The 17071-nt window shown below is 40.1% G+C and overlaps 1 protein-coding gene across 10 annotated transcripts in view; it reads right to left on the reverse strand.

The window, feature by feature from the left end:
- Positions 1 to 14041: 14041 nt before the first annotated feature.
- The window catches only part of robo2 (roundabout, axon guidance receptor, homolog 2 (Drosophila)), a 331192-nt gene continuing 328162 nt past the window's right edge, over positions 14042 to 17071 (reverse strand). For all 10 annotated transcript variants that reach the window (XM_038694178.1, XM_038694177.1, XM_038694176.1 and 7 more), the window contains one exon: positions 14042 to 17024. In XM_038694178.1, coding sequence (XP_038550106.1) covers positions 17023 to 17024 — 2 coding nt within the window. In that variant the 3' untranslated portion in view covers positions 14042 to 17022. The remainder of the gene's footprint in view (positions 17025 to 17071) is intronic.

Raw genomic sequence — 17071 nt, forward strand, 5'->3', positions numbered from 1 at the left:
TTCAGTCTCATGTCTTTCATCTTTCTCTTGGCAATGCCCCATAGATTCTCTATGGGGTTCAGGTCAGGCGAGTTTGTTGGCCAATCAAGCACAGTAATCCAATGGTCATTGAACCAGGTTTTGGTACTTTTGGCAGTGTGGGCAAGTCCTGCTGGAAAATGAAGTCAGCATCTCCATAAAGCTTGTCTGCTGAAGGAAGCATAAAGTGCTCTAAAATGTCCTGGTAGACAGCTGCGCTGACTCTGGACTTAATAAAGCACAGTGGACCAACACCAGCAGATGACATGGCTCCCCAAACCAACACTGTGGAAACTTCACACTGGACTTCAAGCATCTTGGATTGTGTGCCTCTCCATTCTTCCTCCAGACTCTGGGACCTTGGTTTCCAAATGAGATGCAAAATTTGCTCTCATCAGAAAAGAGGAGCAGTGTTCAGGAGCGGTTTGACAAGAGGAATACGACACTTGAAGCCCATGTCCAGGACCCGTCTGTGTGTGGTGGCTCTTGATGCAGTAACTCCAGCCTCAGTCCACTCCTTGTGAAGCTCCCTCACACATTTGAATGGCCTTTTCCTGACAATCCTCTCCAGGCTACGGTCATCCCTGCTGCTTGTGCACCTTTTTCTTCCACACTTTTCCCTTCCACTTAACTTTCTATTAATGTGCCTTGATGCAGCACTTTGAGAACATCCAACTTCTTTTGCAATTACCTTTTGAGGCTTTCCCTCCTTGTGGTGGGTTTCAATGATGGTTTTCTGCACAACTGTCAGGTCAGCAGTCTTCCCCATGATTGTGAATTCAACTGAACCAGACTGAAAGACCAATTAAAGGCTCAGGAACCCTTTGCAGGTGTTTTGGATTAATTAGCTGATTAGAGTGTGACACTTTGAGCCTACAATACTGGACCTTTTCACAATATTCTAATTTTCTGAGATTTTGAATTTGAAAATTATATCAAATATAAATAGAAATATCTCACTTTGCATGTAATGAGTCTATATAATATATTGGTTTCACCTTTTAAGTTGAATTACTGAAATAAATGAACCTTTGCATGATATGCTAATTTTTCGAGTTTATACATGTCACATGTATATAGTTCTGACCTGGCTCAAAAAGGGAGACACACCATGGTAAAAGTTTAACAAAATGTTTATTAAACCAAAATTAAGAAGTATTTCAAACTAACATTAAAGTATGAAATCACCAAGCTAGACTACTGCAATTTCCTTTTCAACTGCATAAGCAAGTCATCCCTGGACAGTCTACATATGGTCCAGAATGCATGGCTGTTGACCAGGTCGAGTAGGATGAATCACATCACTCCCATCCTAGAGTCTTTACATTTGCTTCCAATCAGGTCCAGGATTCATTTCAAGATTCTTGTTTTCACATACAGAGAAGAACAGTGTTCGAAAGGGATGCAAAGTTACTTACTACTCTACCCAAGCTTTCAAAGCACATGCACATGCAACATCTGGTCACTAACCAGGTAGATGGGGCCGCTGCACCAAGCCACAAGGCCCATTAGGTTTACTACCCACTGGAGCTGGCCTTGATCATTTGACATGAAGTTACAGCACTCCTTATGCAATTAATATAATTCTCCCTCTCCCACTTTTGTCCAGTAAGAACACAACCTTGTGAGACAGCCACCACAGAAAAACAATTTCAAGGGACTCAAATGGCTTGTGCTGCAGGGCTTCCATCAACAGGTCCAAATCCCACAGCTTCTGGCCTTCTGCAAGGTAGAGTTAGAGGTCACAACAACTCTCTCCCATCCTCCCCATACAGGCCATTTAGGGGTTCACTCAACACTTTTAGCATTTCCTGAAGAAATTGGATGATTTCGTGGTGGGCTGTGTAGGAGAGATGGTCCATCAGCTCAGACCATCCTACAAACACTTCCAAAGAGGAGGTTCAGGTACCAGCAGAGACCAAACCACACATTGAGACAATCCTAGAGCTTCTACCTGTGTGTTCAGAGAGTGGTTGATATTTTCTTACATGTTAGGTGGAAAATGCTGATGCCCACTCACACAGTTTACTGTTCAACAATTCATCAAAACAGCAAGAGCAGACATGTCACTGCTTGATTGTAACTTAAGGAATCACAGCTGCCCACATGTATGGGTATTATTTAACTAGGTATTGCTAATTGTGATCACCACAGGGGTGTGAACTGTGCGCATATCAACTGCTTCCATGGGTTCAGTCCCTATACATGGACGATGGAAAGACTGATTCCATAAGGAATATGGAAAATGTTTGATGGAAGATTTTTCTTGTTAATTTGCACGCATACATAAGCTGTTCCCAGCTTTGTATATCCAGTTTCGCATCACTTCTTACAGTTATTTTAGCTGAATGTAAGAGAGCTTGAAAGTAAGCTGCCTGTCATAGTGATTTAGAAGATTTGGATTTGTGTTTGAAGCTGCTCCTCTAGAAGGATCAAGGTAGGGATTGGTTTGACATAAAAAGCACAGCTGAGTCAGGAGCTCTTTCACAAACACACAGTAGGCTAGACATCTCTAGGGCATGTGTACTGCACTTGCTGAGTCAAATATCAAAGGAGCATGTTTTGGAGAAAAGGGAAAACCAGCCATTTTCCATGTTGTTGTAGCTGCAGCATAAGGAAGTAGCCTAAATCAACTGAAAAATTAAAGCTGAGAGACAAATAATGACAACTTGTTAATTTATTTTCCATCATTTATTTTAAACACCACATTTGGGCCTGTCAATTCCATGTAGGGGAGAGCAGGGTGAGTTGAGCCTGTGGGGAAGTTGAGCCACCCCTTTTTCCTCAGCAATCATAGACAAAATTGGTTATACGAATACACATTTTTGAAGAGTTAATTATTTTACTCACCCTGTGGTGGAGAGAGGCCCATGGAATAAGTGATAAGCACATTTAAGATCAAAAAACTGTTTTTGCCATTCAAAGTGATTTTTTTATGTTCCTGATTCTTGTGTCTGAACCATTACGGCAGGTTTGAAAAAATCTTACACATGTTAGTTCTTTAGGTAGTTACAATATGAGGCTATACTGTTAGCATGACATTACTTAAACTGCTGGATGACACAATTTTGTTAAAATGGCAGTGACGGGGTCATTTGAGCCAAAAGACCTGGGGGAAGTTGAACCATCTATTTTACTGTTATTTTACATTGCATTTTTATGCATCACCAAAATGATGTGACATTATACATTTTAGACCAGAAACCATCATGTCATGCTTCTATAAACAGAAGACAGACAGGGTTCAACTCCTCTTGTGGATTTGGACAGAGTAGTGGGAGAGGTACAAAAGTGGAAAATCCATACATCAGTTGGCACGAGACATGACGATAAACAGGATGACTTTAAAGCGATACACTGATATGAAACAACTAGGAGACATAGCTGCAATGTTTCACTACTAAATGCAATTAAATGTTGGGAACTGGCATTTGAGTTTGCATGATAAAAATGACATTGATGTCACCGACTCCCATGTGGCTCAACTTATCCTCTCCCTTGGCTCAACTTACCCCTCATATGGGACAAGTTGAGCTAAGAGCAGTGGCGCCCCCCAGAATATTTTCCTAGAGGTGGCCAGATGGGGCCACTGAAAATCTTGGGGTGGCACACTAAACCAAAAGCCATAACAGAATTTCAGGAATTCCATTATGCAGTATATAGACTAGTTGAATATTACGTAAAAAAATGAGTTAAGGAATCACAGACTGAATTACTTTGGTTTCTTATTTTACAGTTAAAATTGTCTAATGTCCATAGACTTAAACCAGTTTAGTTAACATTCCATAAAAATCCTGTTTATTATGTATGTGTTAGGCAATTCATTCATTCTCTGCATTTAATCCATCCCTCAAGGGAGCAGTGAGCAGCCGCTGTGCAGCACCTGGGTCCCTACTCCAGAGTTTTATCAGTGTCTGGTCAATGGCTCTGACTGGACAACCTAACATGTTTTTGGTGGTAGGGGAAACCGGAGCACCCGGAGGAAACCCACACAGACATGGGGAGAACATGCAAACTCCACACAGAAAGGCCGGGACGACCGAGGTTTTTGACCCTGCAACCATCTTGCTGTGAGGAAGCAGTGCTATCCACTGGACCACCATGTTATTCTTGTTACAAATACTAGGATAGTTGACCAGTGTACATATATATGTACAAATAGTGGGGCACCAACCATTCCAAAACATAGATATCAGTAAAAGTACTATACTCTCTCTTGCTATTGTGTTTTTTAACATGTCAACAAACAGCATGGCTCCACAAAACACCTAATGAGAGCCAGATCGAGAGCGAGAGCGACCAGAGTGCATTGACACAACTTACAGTACCGCTGTCACAAACCTAAATTAAGAATGCATTATTTAATATAATAATATATAATAATAATCTTTATTTGTAGAGCACTTTTCAAAAACAAGTTACAAAGTGCTTTAACAAGTGTAAAGACAATAATACCCAAGAGACAATAATACAAAAACAATACAAGATAAAAGCATGAAAACATTGAAAAGACTAAAATACACGTTTAAGATAAATATAAAATTGTGAAATACAATAAAAGAAAAGGGATAAAATAAAGTCAAATAAGATCGGAAAAGGCTCTCCTATAAAAGTATGTTTTAAGAAGGGACTTAAAAGAGTTCACTGATTCAGCTGACCTGATTTCCTGGGCAGGCTGTTCCAGAGCCTCGGGGCCCTGACAGCAAACGCTCTGTCCCCTTTAGTTTTCAGTCAAGACTCTGGAACAGACAACAGACCTCTGCCCGAGGATCTCAAGGTACGTGCTGGTGTGTATGGGACTAAAAGTCAGAAATATAACAAGGCGAGAGGCCATGAAGAGCTTTAAAAGTGATCAACAGAATTTTAAAGTCAATTCTAAAACATACTGGGAGCCAGTGTAATGAAGCTAAAATAGGAGTAATGTGGTCATATTTCTTTGTTCTGGTTAAAAGCCTGGCAGCTGAGTTCTGGACAGTCTGGAGTCGATCAGTAGATTTTTGGGTTAAACAAGTGAAAAGGCTGTTGCAATAATCCAGGTGTGATGAGATGAAGGCATGTAAAATAGTCTCGGATTCCTTAAAAATTAACATAGATCAAATTTTTGCTATATTTCTAAGTTGATAAAAACATGATTGAACAAGCTTTGTGGTGTGCTGCTCAAAATCTAAATTACTATCAAACCAAACACCAAGGTTCTTTGCCACGGCTTAATGTGATTTACTAGGGATACTAGGGAACCAGCAGATGGCAGTATTTGATTTGCCATCTGCTGGGATCCAATGACCAGGATTTCTGTTTTGTCTGAGTTCAGTTGGAGGAAATTATTTGACATCCATTTTTTACTTCACAAAGGCAGTTGTTAAGTGAACTCAGCATTCCAGGGTCTGTGGATCTGACGGGCAAGTATATTTGTGTGTCATCAGCATAAATATGAAAAGAAATGCCATGTTTATGGATAATATGTCCAAGGGGAAGCAGATACAAGGAAAACAAAATGGGTCCTAAGACCGACACCTGAGGCACACCATATTTAACTGGACAGAACGAAGAGACATAGTTGTTTACAGACACGCAAAACTTCCTATTTGACAGGTAGGATGAAAACCATTCTAGGGCAGTACCAGAGATCCCCACCCAGGGTCTCAGTCTGTCTAACATGATGTTGTGATCAGTGGTGTCAAAAGCAGCGCTAAGGTCCAGGAGTACCAGGACTGAGCACATGCCTTCATCAGCAGACATTAAAAGGTCATTGGTGACTTTAAGCAGGGCAGTCTCAGTGCTGTGGTACTTCCTGAAACTTTTCAAATAACGACACAACCAAGCTCAGAACAAATGAGCCTACATGGCCATAAGCAAACAGCAGTGAGCTCAACACCACTGAATTCAACAACAACTCGCACAGGTTTTAGGGATCCAGACACTTTGAATAGCCACAGAGATCCCACAATCAAAAGGCAAATTATGTCCACCAATATATATCCCATTCCCAGCTCCATACCTTTCATACAGTGCAGCAAGCCAGCAAATTGGCCTAATAATCCTGAATAATAAGACAGTATGAAAGCGGCTATATGACAACAACAATATGACAACAACCATAATCAATAACCTAGTCTCAACCGATCCAGCACAACAATTTGCCCATGCAGTGACCAGCAGCACAGTCAGAATGATAAAAGATGCTTTCACTCACCACAGCTGAGGCCTCAGGTGAGGAGAAAGACGGCATGGCGGCTTTTCCTCTCGGCCAACTTCTGAATGGCTCTTAAGTTTTTCAGACAGTCCACCGACTTGTTGTGGACCCGTAATCTTTGTTGTGCTGCTCAATGGAGCGCCTGTTGGGCAGCATGTTTACCTAGTATGGTTGAGCCCAGTTTCACAGTATCCTCCAGATGACTCCCGCTGTTCTCATGTTTTGCAATCCTTTCAGAAAGATCAAGATGAAAACAGGCACAGGATGGTCTCCATCGAAGCATAACGTTAACAGCCGGTCACACAAGACTCTGTCAGGGGCTCCAGGGTTGCTAAGACGTTAGCTTGCTGTTAGCAATGGTGCTAACCTGTTGCTATCTGCAGACTATTAGCTCTCACACACAGTAACTTACAATACACAAAACTGTGTAGCAGTGTGACAAACTTATTATAAACTTGCCAGGCTACTAACTGTCTCTGTACATTAATTAAATTACACTTTTGCTGCAGCTTGTCCATAGAAAACAGTCGGTGCTTCTCAAGTCTCTTAATTGCATCCACGTTTCCCTCACTTGCGTCTTTTCCTTGCGTCTTAGTCCCGCCCACCGGGGATGCATGGAGAGACGCAAGGAAACCAAGCCAGGAGAGAAGGGAGGAGGACGTGTTTTTAGAGACATGAGACGTCCTTTCCTCCGAAGCGTCACTAAAGCGAATCCGTTTCTGATAAGGGCGGCAGCTGATCACAGCTGTATCAGCTGTCAGTCGGCTCTAACAGCTGTAGAGACTTTTGATGGAGTTTGTGTCTACATACATGTGTACTGTGTTTGTACTAAGACAGTCTCTCAGTTATCAGTGCAGAGCAGCACGATTCTCTCTGCAGCTGTTACCTGTTTAACAAACACCTGCAAATGAATAATTATAGGTTACTGATTCAGAGGCACAGGATCATTTCTACTGGTACAATGCTGATATTATCTGCATTAATATTTGTTGATTCTGTTTGTAAATTCGTTATTGAATAACCCAGAATATGATCATCTTTGGGTTTATTAGCCTAAACGTTTAAGGGAAATTGAAATATGTAACTCATATCAAAGTCGACGCTCAGTGTTTGGCTTTCCGTTTTTTTCCTCTTCTGATATCCTTTTATTTGCAAGTCACATCACTCGTTACCGGTCGATCACTGCGTTCCAATATATTAATACAACAATTTTTTTTAGCACAGCAGGCTTTCATTCATTCTTTCATCAGCTGATTTTACTCGCGGAGCCGCCGGCTGCTTTCATCAGATGCTTTGCTCGCTTCATTAGATACTTTGGTCCAGTTTAGTGACTTGCCCGACTCCTCACCTGTGCTATGTTTTATTGTGGTCTATTTGGACTAAACACAGGAATGACCAGCCTCACATGTGACTGAATAGAAATGATGATAAATGATGTATGAACATGTTTCTTGCTGACTGACCTTCAGACTCTCTCTGACTTTAATTGTCACCATAATAAAAGTTGATGGGAGAAATAAAAAAAAAGAAAAATATATTTCTAATAAATAAATAAAGTTGTGTGTGGGGCCTGTTCAGACCTACAATGAACACAGATTTTAACTAGAGAGTGAATCATAAAACAACTCAAATAAAGGCAAAGACTTTGCAGTGATACACTTGAGTTTAATCTGTCCTGATGTATCAGATCAGTCCGATTAGCTGCAGCGTCCAATAAATATAACGGCTACCCAGTAAGGGGGGGTGTCGGTCATTAAAAGACTTCTGCGAAGGATGCACTGGTGTATCCTTGCCAAGGGGGTAAGCCAGAGATCGGACAGTGAAGCCGACCAAAGCCTACATGGAGGGATCCATGTAGGCAAGTATATCCAGCTGCAGCCCGCAGACCTGATGGAAGTTGACGGAAGTTGAACTTCCAATTATGGTTTGTCCCAGAAGACACCGCACACAAAACGTGATGACGTTATTCTCGGCTCACGTACAGTATAGACTCTAATGTTAACCATCTTAAGGACTTATAACCTTTGTGGTGTCCGAACAATAATGCTGCAATGATGTGTTGAGAAGAAATCCGCTAAAAGTTTATTACATCAGGGAGTTCAGCATCAATTGCAAGCTCTGCAGCAGCTTGGAGAGTGACCCGGCCCGATGGCCACTCTGTCTTTCTGTACATCCAACATAGCTTATATAGGATATGTGTAGGTATCTGTTAGGTACCATAGAAGGGTTTGAGTCTGCAAAATAAAGCTCCAACCCAAAGAAGGGTACAGTACTATTCTGAGGTAACAAAACAAGGGGTCAGAGGTCAAATTCTATAGAAGGGTTCAGTCCCTACATAACCACCAATCACTGGTCACTGACCCTCTGTCCAGCTGCTACAGTGCTATTTTGAACTGTTATGCGTCGAATACACATATATTATACACCACACCTTAATTCCAAAGTATAGGAAAGACCCGCTGTGCATTGACAACTGGCGATCAATCTGCCTTCTTAATAATGATTACAAAATCCTAGCTCTAGTTTTTGCCAAAAGATTAAAAGCTGTTTTGGACCAGATTATTGATGAAAACCAAACCGGGTTTATGAGGCATAGACATATATCTAATAACATCAGACTTGTGTTGGACCTCGGTGATTACGCTGATCTTAGTGATGATGATGGCTATATACTGTTTCTAGATTTCTGCAAGGCTTTTGATACAGTCGAACACATCTCTCTCTTACAGGCCTTGGATAAATTTGGCTTTGGCACTTACTTTTGTGCAGCCATTAAAACCATGTATAAGAATGCAAATTGCTCAATTAAACTATATGGAGGCACCTTACCTAGATTTGACCTAAAGCGCGGTGTCAGGCAGGGGTGTCCTGTCTCACCTTACTTGTTCCTGATCTGTGCTCAATTACTCTCTGATTTTATTAAGACCAGCCCCTTGAAAGGTATCACAATAGCTGGAAAAGAAATAATAATTAGTCAACTAGCTGATGATACTACTTTATTTTTAAAGGATGCCTCACAGGTTTCAGATGCTATCGATACAATTAAGACATTCTCTAAAGCCTCTGGTCTTTTTTTAAATATCAGTAAGTGTGAGCTGCTTGCCCTCAAAAGCCGCAACGTTATGTCTATCTCTACCATTCCAGTGAAAGAGTCCGTCACCTACCTTGGAATTGTTATTAACAAAAACAACGACACCAGATGCTCTTTGAATTTCAACCCAGTGGTAGGAAAGGTGCAGAAAAAATTAAATTTATGGCTTCATAGAGACTTATCTCTTAAAGGAAGAATTTTGCTTACCAAAGCTGAGGGCATATCTCATCTTACTTATGCAGCCTTATCTCTGGATGTCAACAAACGGACCTCTGCGGTCATCGATAACCTGCTATACAACTTTGTATGGAAAAATAGAACCCACTATGTTAGAAAATCAGTATTAATGAACTCCTATGTAAATGGTGGTCTAAACATTCTTGACTTCTCCACCCTCAACAATACCTTTAAGATAAATTGGATAAAACAGTTTTTAAAAAATCCAAACTCAATCTGGAATTTTATTCCGAACTACCTGTTTTCAAAGCTTGGAGGTCTTAAATTCCTCCAACTTTGCAGCTACAATGTTGAAAAAAATCCCTTTAAAGTTATCAAATTTTCACAAACAATTGCTCCTTTCCTGGTCTTTAGTTTATAAACACAACTTTTCCCCGCACAAATACTACATCTGGAACAACAGAGACATTCCGTATAAACACAAATCATTGTTCTTGGAAAACTGGTTTACCCATGGAATTTATCTGGTTATACAGCTCCTCAGTTCTAGTGGTGAATTATTGTCATACTCCGAACTTCTAGACAAATATGGTATCCCTATACCACCAAAGGAATATGATTTAGTTTTTGATGCAATCCCTTCTGGTGCTCGAATGCTTCTTAAAAATCATATAGTATCCATACCAACTTTTTTGCCACTGGATCCTTACACGACGACTGTTGGCCAGATCTGCTTCTCTCTCTTCTCTCTAACTTGAGAAACAATAAACGATCTATACGTACTCTGTTTCAAAAAGAAATAGTCTCTGTCCCAAATGTTGTTCCTTATTGGAATAACCTTACCCCAAATCTGGACTGGGAAAAAATTTGGTGCCCACCTTCCAAATATGTAATTTTAAATAAGATTAAGAAAGTGTCTTTTAAAATGCTGCATCGCTTTTATCCCTCCAAGGTATTTCTACGAAGATATAAAAAGGACATTGATGTGGACTGCTCATTTTGTCAAATGGCTGAAGAAGACTTGCATCACTTATTTTGGTCTTGTCCTCACTCCTGCACCTTTTGGCAAGACATCTGTACATTTATTTCCCAATATATTGAATTCTTACTTTCCTATGACAATGTATTGTTTTGTTTTTTTTACATACCCTTCTACCAAGGCAAATCACTTCTTCATCATCAACTTGATGCTATTGCTGGCAAAATCACATATTCAACAAATCTAACTTCTCCAACCATAAACCTTCCTTTACCAAGTCAGACAGTATGTCAAGACAATCCTATACTCTAAAAACAGGAAAGCTATCAAGACCTTGCATCTATTTACTCTGTTTAACATCTTCCAGTGCTGATTTGTGATCCCCCTTATTTTATTATCATTATTCTTTTTTTTTTTCTCTGCATTTTTTGTGTTTGTTTGTTTTTCGGTCAACCTTATGCTCCCCTGGTATTGTATGCTTCTCTGCTTTATATGTTCAACATATTGTTTATGAATAAAAGCTTTAATAAAAAAAAAAAAGATTCTAATGTTAACCGTTTTATTCTTTAGAGGCCAACAACAGAACTTTAAATACACTTCTGAGAAGTTTTGAGGCGAGAAATCGACTGTGTAGAAAATTGACGGCGAATCGAAAATGTGTCCAAACGTTTTCGGAGTTGACAAGTGCCGACCATGGTGCCGGTGTTCTGACGATTTATGCCTTGTCGAAAAATGCTACCGTAGCGCAAATCGAGTCGCTCTGCCCTATCAAAAAATGCTACCTTATGTGTTCACTTTTCCAATCCCATAAAGTTATAAGTATTATGTATTATGACATCTTCTGTTTTTAAATTATATTATAACATCATTTCAGGGGTAGTGTATTCTGATAGACTAATATCCCCTATCAAATAATGCTCCCATTACAGAATCATTTACTCACTCCATGTGTACTGTAAGGAAATGGGGAGCATGTTGAAATACTATATTATGCCATCTTTATTTAAGATATCAGGGGTAGCGTATTCTGATAGACTAATAACGATTTTTTTTTTAAAATTTGATGTTACTGATGATCAGCAACTTTCCCGACGGCATTCCCAAAAGCAAGGTTGCACAGATTTATGGGCGTGGAAACAAACCACGGGTCACACGCATGCGCAGAACCGCTAAGTAGCACATCTCGATAGGTAGCATAAATCGACAGAACACCGGCGGGTGTCCATTGGTGTCAATATATAGCTGCAGTAACTTTAGTGGAGGTTAGCTCTATGTGCTAGCGGCACTGTAGAGCTAACGTTAACTGGTTGACATGCATACAATCAATAACTTTAGGCACACACCCTGTGATGGTTAGGGTAAGAGTAATATAAGAGTAAGAGTAAGAGTAATGCTGTAGGTTTGAAAAGCCCAGAGTCACACCTCTCCCCCACTCCAACGCCATCTTCAAACAGTCACCTTCCCCCTCTGACCTCTCACCAGCACTCAAGATCTGTGAAGAGGACGTGAGCCACCTTTTCCAAAGGCAGAAGATCAGGAAGGCTCCTGGACCTGACGGTGTCTCACCATCGTGCCTGAAAATCTGTGCGGACCAGCTGGCATCCCGGTCCCAAAAAAACCCTCCATCTCTGGACTAAATGACTACAGGCCTGTCGCCCTGACATCTGTAGTCATGAAGTCCTTTGAAAGACTGGTGTTGGCCCACCTGAAGGACATTACAGGCCACCTGCTGGACCCCCTGCAGTTTGCCTACAGGGCTAACAGGTCAGTGGATGATGCACGCAACTTGGGTCTGCATCACATCCTGCAACACCTCGACTCTCCAGGGACATATGCTAGGATCCTGTTTGTGGACTTCAGCTCGGCGTTCAACACCATCATCCCGGACATCCTCAGCACCAAACTCACCCAGCTCACTGTACCAGCCTCCACCTGTCAGTGGATCACAGACTTCCTGACTGACAGGAGTCAGCATGTGAGGGTGGAAAACATCACATAAAGCACCCGGACTATCAGCACTGGCGCCGCCCAGGGGTGTGTGCTCTCCCCACTGCTCTTCTCCCTCTACACCAACGACTGCACCTCAGGGGACCCATCTGTCAAACTCCTGAAGTTCGCTGACGACACAACGGTCTTCAGCATCACCAGCCTACAGATGGTAGGTTGATCAGCTGGCTCTCTGGTGCGGTCAGAACAACCTGGAGCTTAACACGCTCAAAACTGTGGAGATGACGTGGACTTCAGGAGGAGCCCCCCCATTCTGCCCCCCATCACCATACTCAACAGCCCGGTGTCTGCTGTAGAATCCTTCAGGTTTCTGGGATCCACTATATCCCAGGACCTGAAGTGGGAGCCCAACACTGACACGATCATCAAGAAGGCCCAGCAGAGGATGTACTTCCTGCGTCAGCTCAGGAAGCTCAACCTGCCTAAGGAGCTGCTGATCCAGTTCTACACAGCCATCATCCAGTCTGTCCTCCATCACTGTCTGGTTTGGATCTGCCACCAAAAAGGACAGGGACAGACTACAACGTGTGCAATAACCCAGTAACTCTGTCTCTAATCAGCACCTGTTTACTGGCTACCACTTATTATTTATTTATTCACCATTCTCTATTTCAGTGCTGTTCATACTATGTTTATACTATGTCATATTGTATATACTGTATACCAATACACCTACCTCAGGTCATAAGGTCATAGGTATTTTTTCCAGCATCCTTTGCACTATGCTCCATCACACTGTGTACCTGTATATCATATCCAAATTCAACATGTACATAATGAGAATAGTTTACTCTTGCATCCTTTGCACTCTGATCACTGCACTATTTGTCAATATCTATATTGTCTATATCTATATCTATTTGTCTATATTGATCATAGTGTGTATATTAGTGTTGTCTATTCTGTATTTTGTGTCTGATTTTATTGTTTTATGGTATTATTGTATAAGTAAGTACATTGTGAGCAATGTACAATCCTGAGTCAAATTCCTCGTGTGTGTACACATGCCTGGCAATAAAACTGATTCTGATTCTGAATATACTTCGGGGGGCTGTCAGGAATAGTTAGCCAGCTAGCTCCGGTTAGCTGCCCCAGGTCCAGTCCAGTCCAGTCAACATAGCAGACATGTCCAGCAACCGCTGAAGGATAGTGTCAATGTTCGTAACGCTATTCTATCATTAAATTCTCTTTTTGAACCTAAATCAAGATACATCTGACTCGTGATGTACAGAATATTCTTGGTTTGTGAAACTTAAAATCACTTTGGAACAACTAAAATATACAACAACAGTATGAATTGAAACATTGCTTTATTATTATCATTATGCTATTATAAATAAATATTTACAGTATTAATATTATAATAATATAATTATAGTATGAATATTAACGCATAATGTACACTGATTGCTACGCTGACAATTATCGGGTCATTTTTCTTTTTTTTACAACGGCTCTACGTGGGCCGAACGGCCGAGATAAACGTCATCACGTTTTGTGCGCGGTGGCCAACTTCCGTCACGTTTGTGTGGTTTGTCTGACAGCAAGTCTTTCTACCAAACAAAAATTTTAGGCATTTTCATTTTTCAAAAATATTTTATTTGATATTCATCCAGGTACAAGGAAATAAAAGAACATGGATTTATCTTACAGGACATGGGAATGAGACTGTAAAAGTTTATTTTCTTGATCCACTCTCTTCTTGGACAAGGACATGCAAGTGAATATAGAAGGTGGTTTACAGAAAAAAAAAAAAAAGAATGTACTGTAGAAATGGCATCGGATCAGGGTGTCACCTCACCCCATACTGTACAGAAAGACTTCACCCAACAACTTTCACTTTTTGTCATTTTTAATCCTCTTTTATAGCAAAAAGGCAACACACAGATAGGCTACAAAGAATCAACAATATTGAGAAAATGAACAAAAGAGGGAAAGCCAAAGTACTTTCATCCTTCCAAAAAGACGTTTTCTCTATTGTCTTGACAAGCAAATTGTGAGCGTTTTAGCTCCTTGTGTTCAAAAAAGGTTTTAGGTTTCTTTAGTTTTGACATGAGAGGAGCAGTGTGGTGAACATGCAGGATGAAGAGTGACTCATACGACTACTGACCCAGCATTTCACCATGCTGTGAGCATAGTGTGCCTATCATCTCCTTATGGCCTCGCTGCTCAGCTCTGACAGCAAACTTTACAAGAAAACAAAAAACACGTTTTATATTCCACAAATCTTTATGCATATTTCACAATATACTTTTATTATCATTTTAATAAATACAAAACGACACTGTGATTTAAAAGAAAACAATGAGTATTAAAGAGACACTAAAACGCATTAGACATTAGAAATATCAATCTTAATTTGGTATGTTCTTTTACTGACATCTTGTCTTAAGATGGATGAACCAGCACATTATACTCAGAATCAAAATACACAGTAGAAACAAAAGGGGGACAACAGATTTGGACATGAGAGGGATATTTTTGTCAATGAAAATGGAATGGCATAATCAAGTGGAGATGCATATGGATATATACACATATATACACATACATAAACACCACCAGAATGTAAAATAACCTGAGATACTCTTTGCACCTCATTTCCAGAACACTGGCCACTGGGTGGATGATATAAAATGACAATGTCATGACGACAACAGTACAACAGCATCTGATGGCCTTTAGTTTCCACCCCCCCTTTTATCAACATTAGCGGTACAAAAAAAGACAAAACAAACAGTCATTGAACCACAAAAATCCTGAACATTTATATTGAAAACATTGTTGTAAGCAGCGTTTTGGAGTCCATAAAAGGCATACAAAGAAACAAGCTTTTCATAAAAAAAGAACAACCAATATAAGTCTGAAAAGACAGAAATTGAGATTCAGAGGCTGAGAAGTCAAAAGCTGCAGATGATAAGTGTGTGTTTTCTGTGGCGGTCAGGCAGATAGAAAGTGTTCTGCTCCACACTGTGGCTGTAGACATGGAGGCAGTGAGACCTGCTAGTTATACAAGGCTTTTCTCCGTTATCACTTCACCGTTTGGGATCAAACAGTGACGCAAAGCTACATTGTAAATCGTACACACGCCATTCGTTCTCAAAGGTATTGACACAAGACTGTGCTGATCATAGCGTATTGTTAACTGAGACATCCACCTTTAGAGCAACAAATGCTTTAATAGAAGACCTAATTCTAGCAGAACTTAGCTGGACCAAACAGGTCAATGTGTCATTTCCTTCCGAAAAAAACAAACAAACAAAAAACAGTAAGTGCTCTAAAAAGCAAACAATATTGAAATGGATGGGACTAAAGAAATAAAACACTAAAGATGTAAACAAATTATGTTGCTCCACTTATATTAAGGTATGTTTGGGAATATCATTGCTACTAACTGTTTAACTATTAAAATAATCATACATCTGCCTCTGTAAGTGCTTTAAACAGCATGTGAACAGATTTCACTGATTCATCCTCCCTTTTGACTATTTTATGGTTAGTGTGCTGTTATACTGATTGAGGAGCATAAACTCAGTGTAGCACAATTATTTAGGCAGTAAATCATAAAAACAAAACTTGAAACACTCGGAGACCCTTGTACTGTCTAAAAATAAAAACAAATAAGTCTATTTCTCAAAACATTGAGCAGTAAATGTTTCTGATATCAACTACTGTTTTAGGACAGTTATTTAGGAATTAAATAATGAATTCTGTTGCCTACAGTAATACAGTATCCTCTGTGAACAATTCTTCCAGCTTCAAATCTGCCCTTCAGATCCTCGGAAACCTTGTGTGTCTGCCGCCCAATTAGTCTCAACTATGGGAACGGGTGCTTTATTTGTTGCTGTCTGTGAGCAAAGCCTTACTCTTTAATATCTCTCTGTATATTAGTATATAATTTTCTTCTCTTTACTTTACAGTACAGAAACTCCTCTTCACATATTCTTCCGGTTCTTCATGTCAGCAGGAGCTATGTTTTTGTGCTTATCACCAAAAATTGCAGTGCAAAAACAATAATTAATAATAATAATGATAATAATTAATGGCAACTATTAACAAACAATGGATTATAAAACAATTATTTTATGGCACAACAGCCACTCAATTCACATATAGTACAAATAACCAACTGTTCCTGTATATGGAAATAAAAAGCTCAAACTGAATTAGGCTTGCATAGCAATGCAACAACAAGTTAAAGAATATATTTACAGGAAACAAAATTCCCTTTTTCCCCAAGGGCAGTTACCAGAAAATCTGTTCTCATATAGATGTTTTCATTTTTTTTTACTTGTTTTTTCTAACAAAAACAAAATTACAGGTAGGAGGTGGAAAATATTTTCTTGAGGACGAAAACATAGTGAGATGTACAGTATGTCTGTGTCTATACATCACATTTACAGTTCTGTGACACTGCTTTTCTCTGTAGTGCCCTGTGCTGCACTCCTTCCGTCTGAGAACACATAGATAAGGACAGAGTTTGTGGCCCCAACTGAGAGGGCGTTATTCTTTCGACGACAGGCCGGGTTTTCTCCAGTTCACATCCCAGGCAGATCACTCTGTGGGAAGCAAGGGAAATAAAAGGGTCAAAAATGTTACACATGTA

This window comes from Micropterus salmoides, unplaced genomic scaffold (genome assembly GCF_014851395.1).
Source record: "Micropterus salmoides isolate LMB-PRFRI ecotype aquatic unplaced genomic scaffold, ASM1485139v1 Ms_hic_scaffold_3, whole genome shotgun sequence".
NCBI classification, from domain to species: domain Eukaryota; kingdom Metazoa; phylum Chordata; class Actinopteri; order Centrarchiformes; family Centrarchidae; genus Micropterus; species Micropterus salmoides.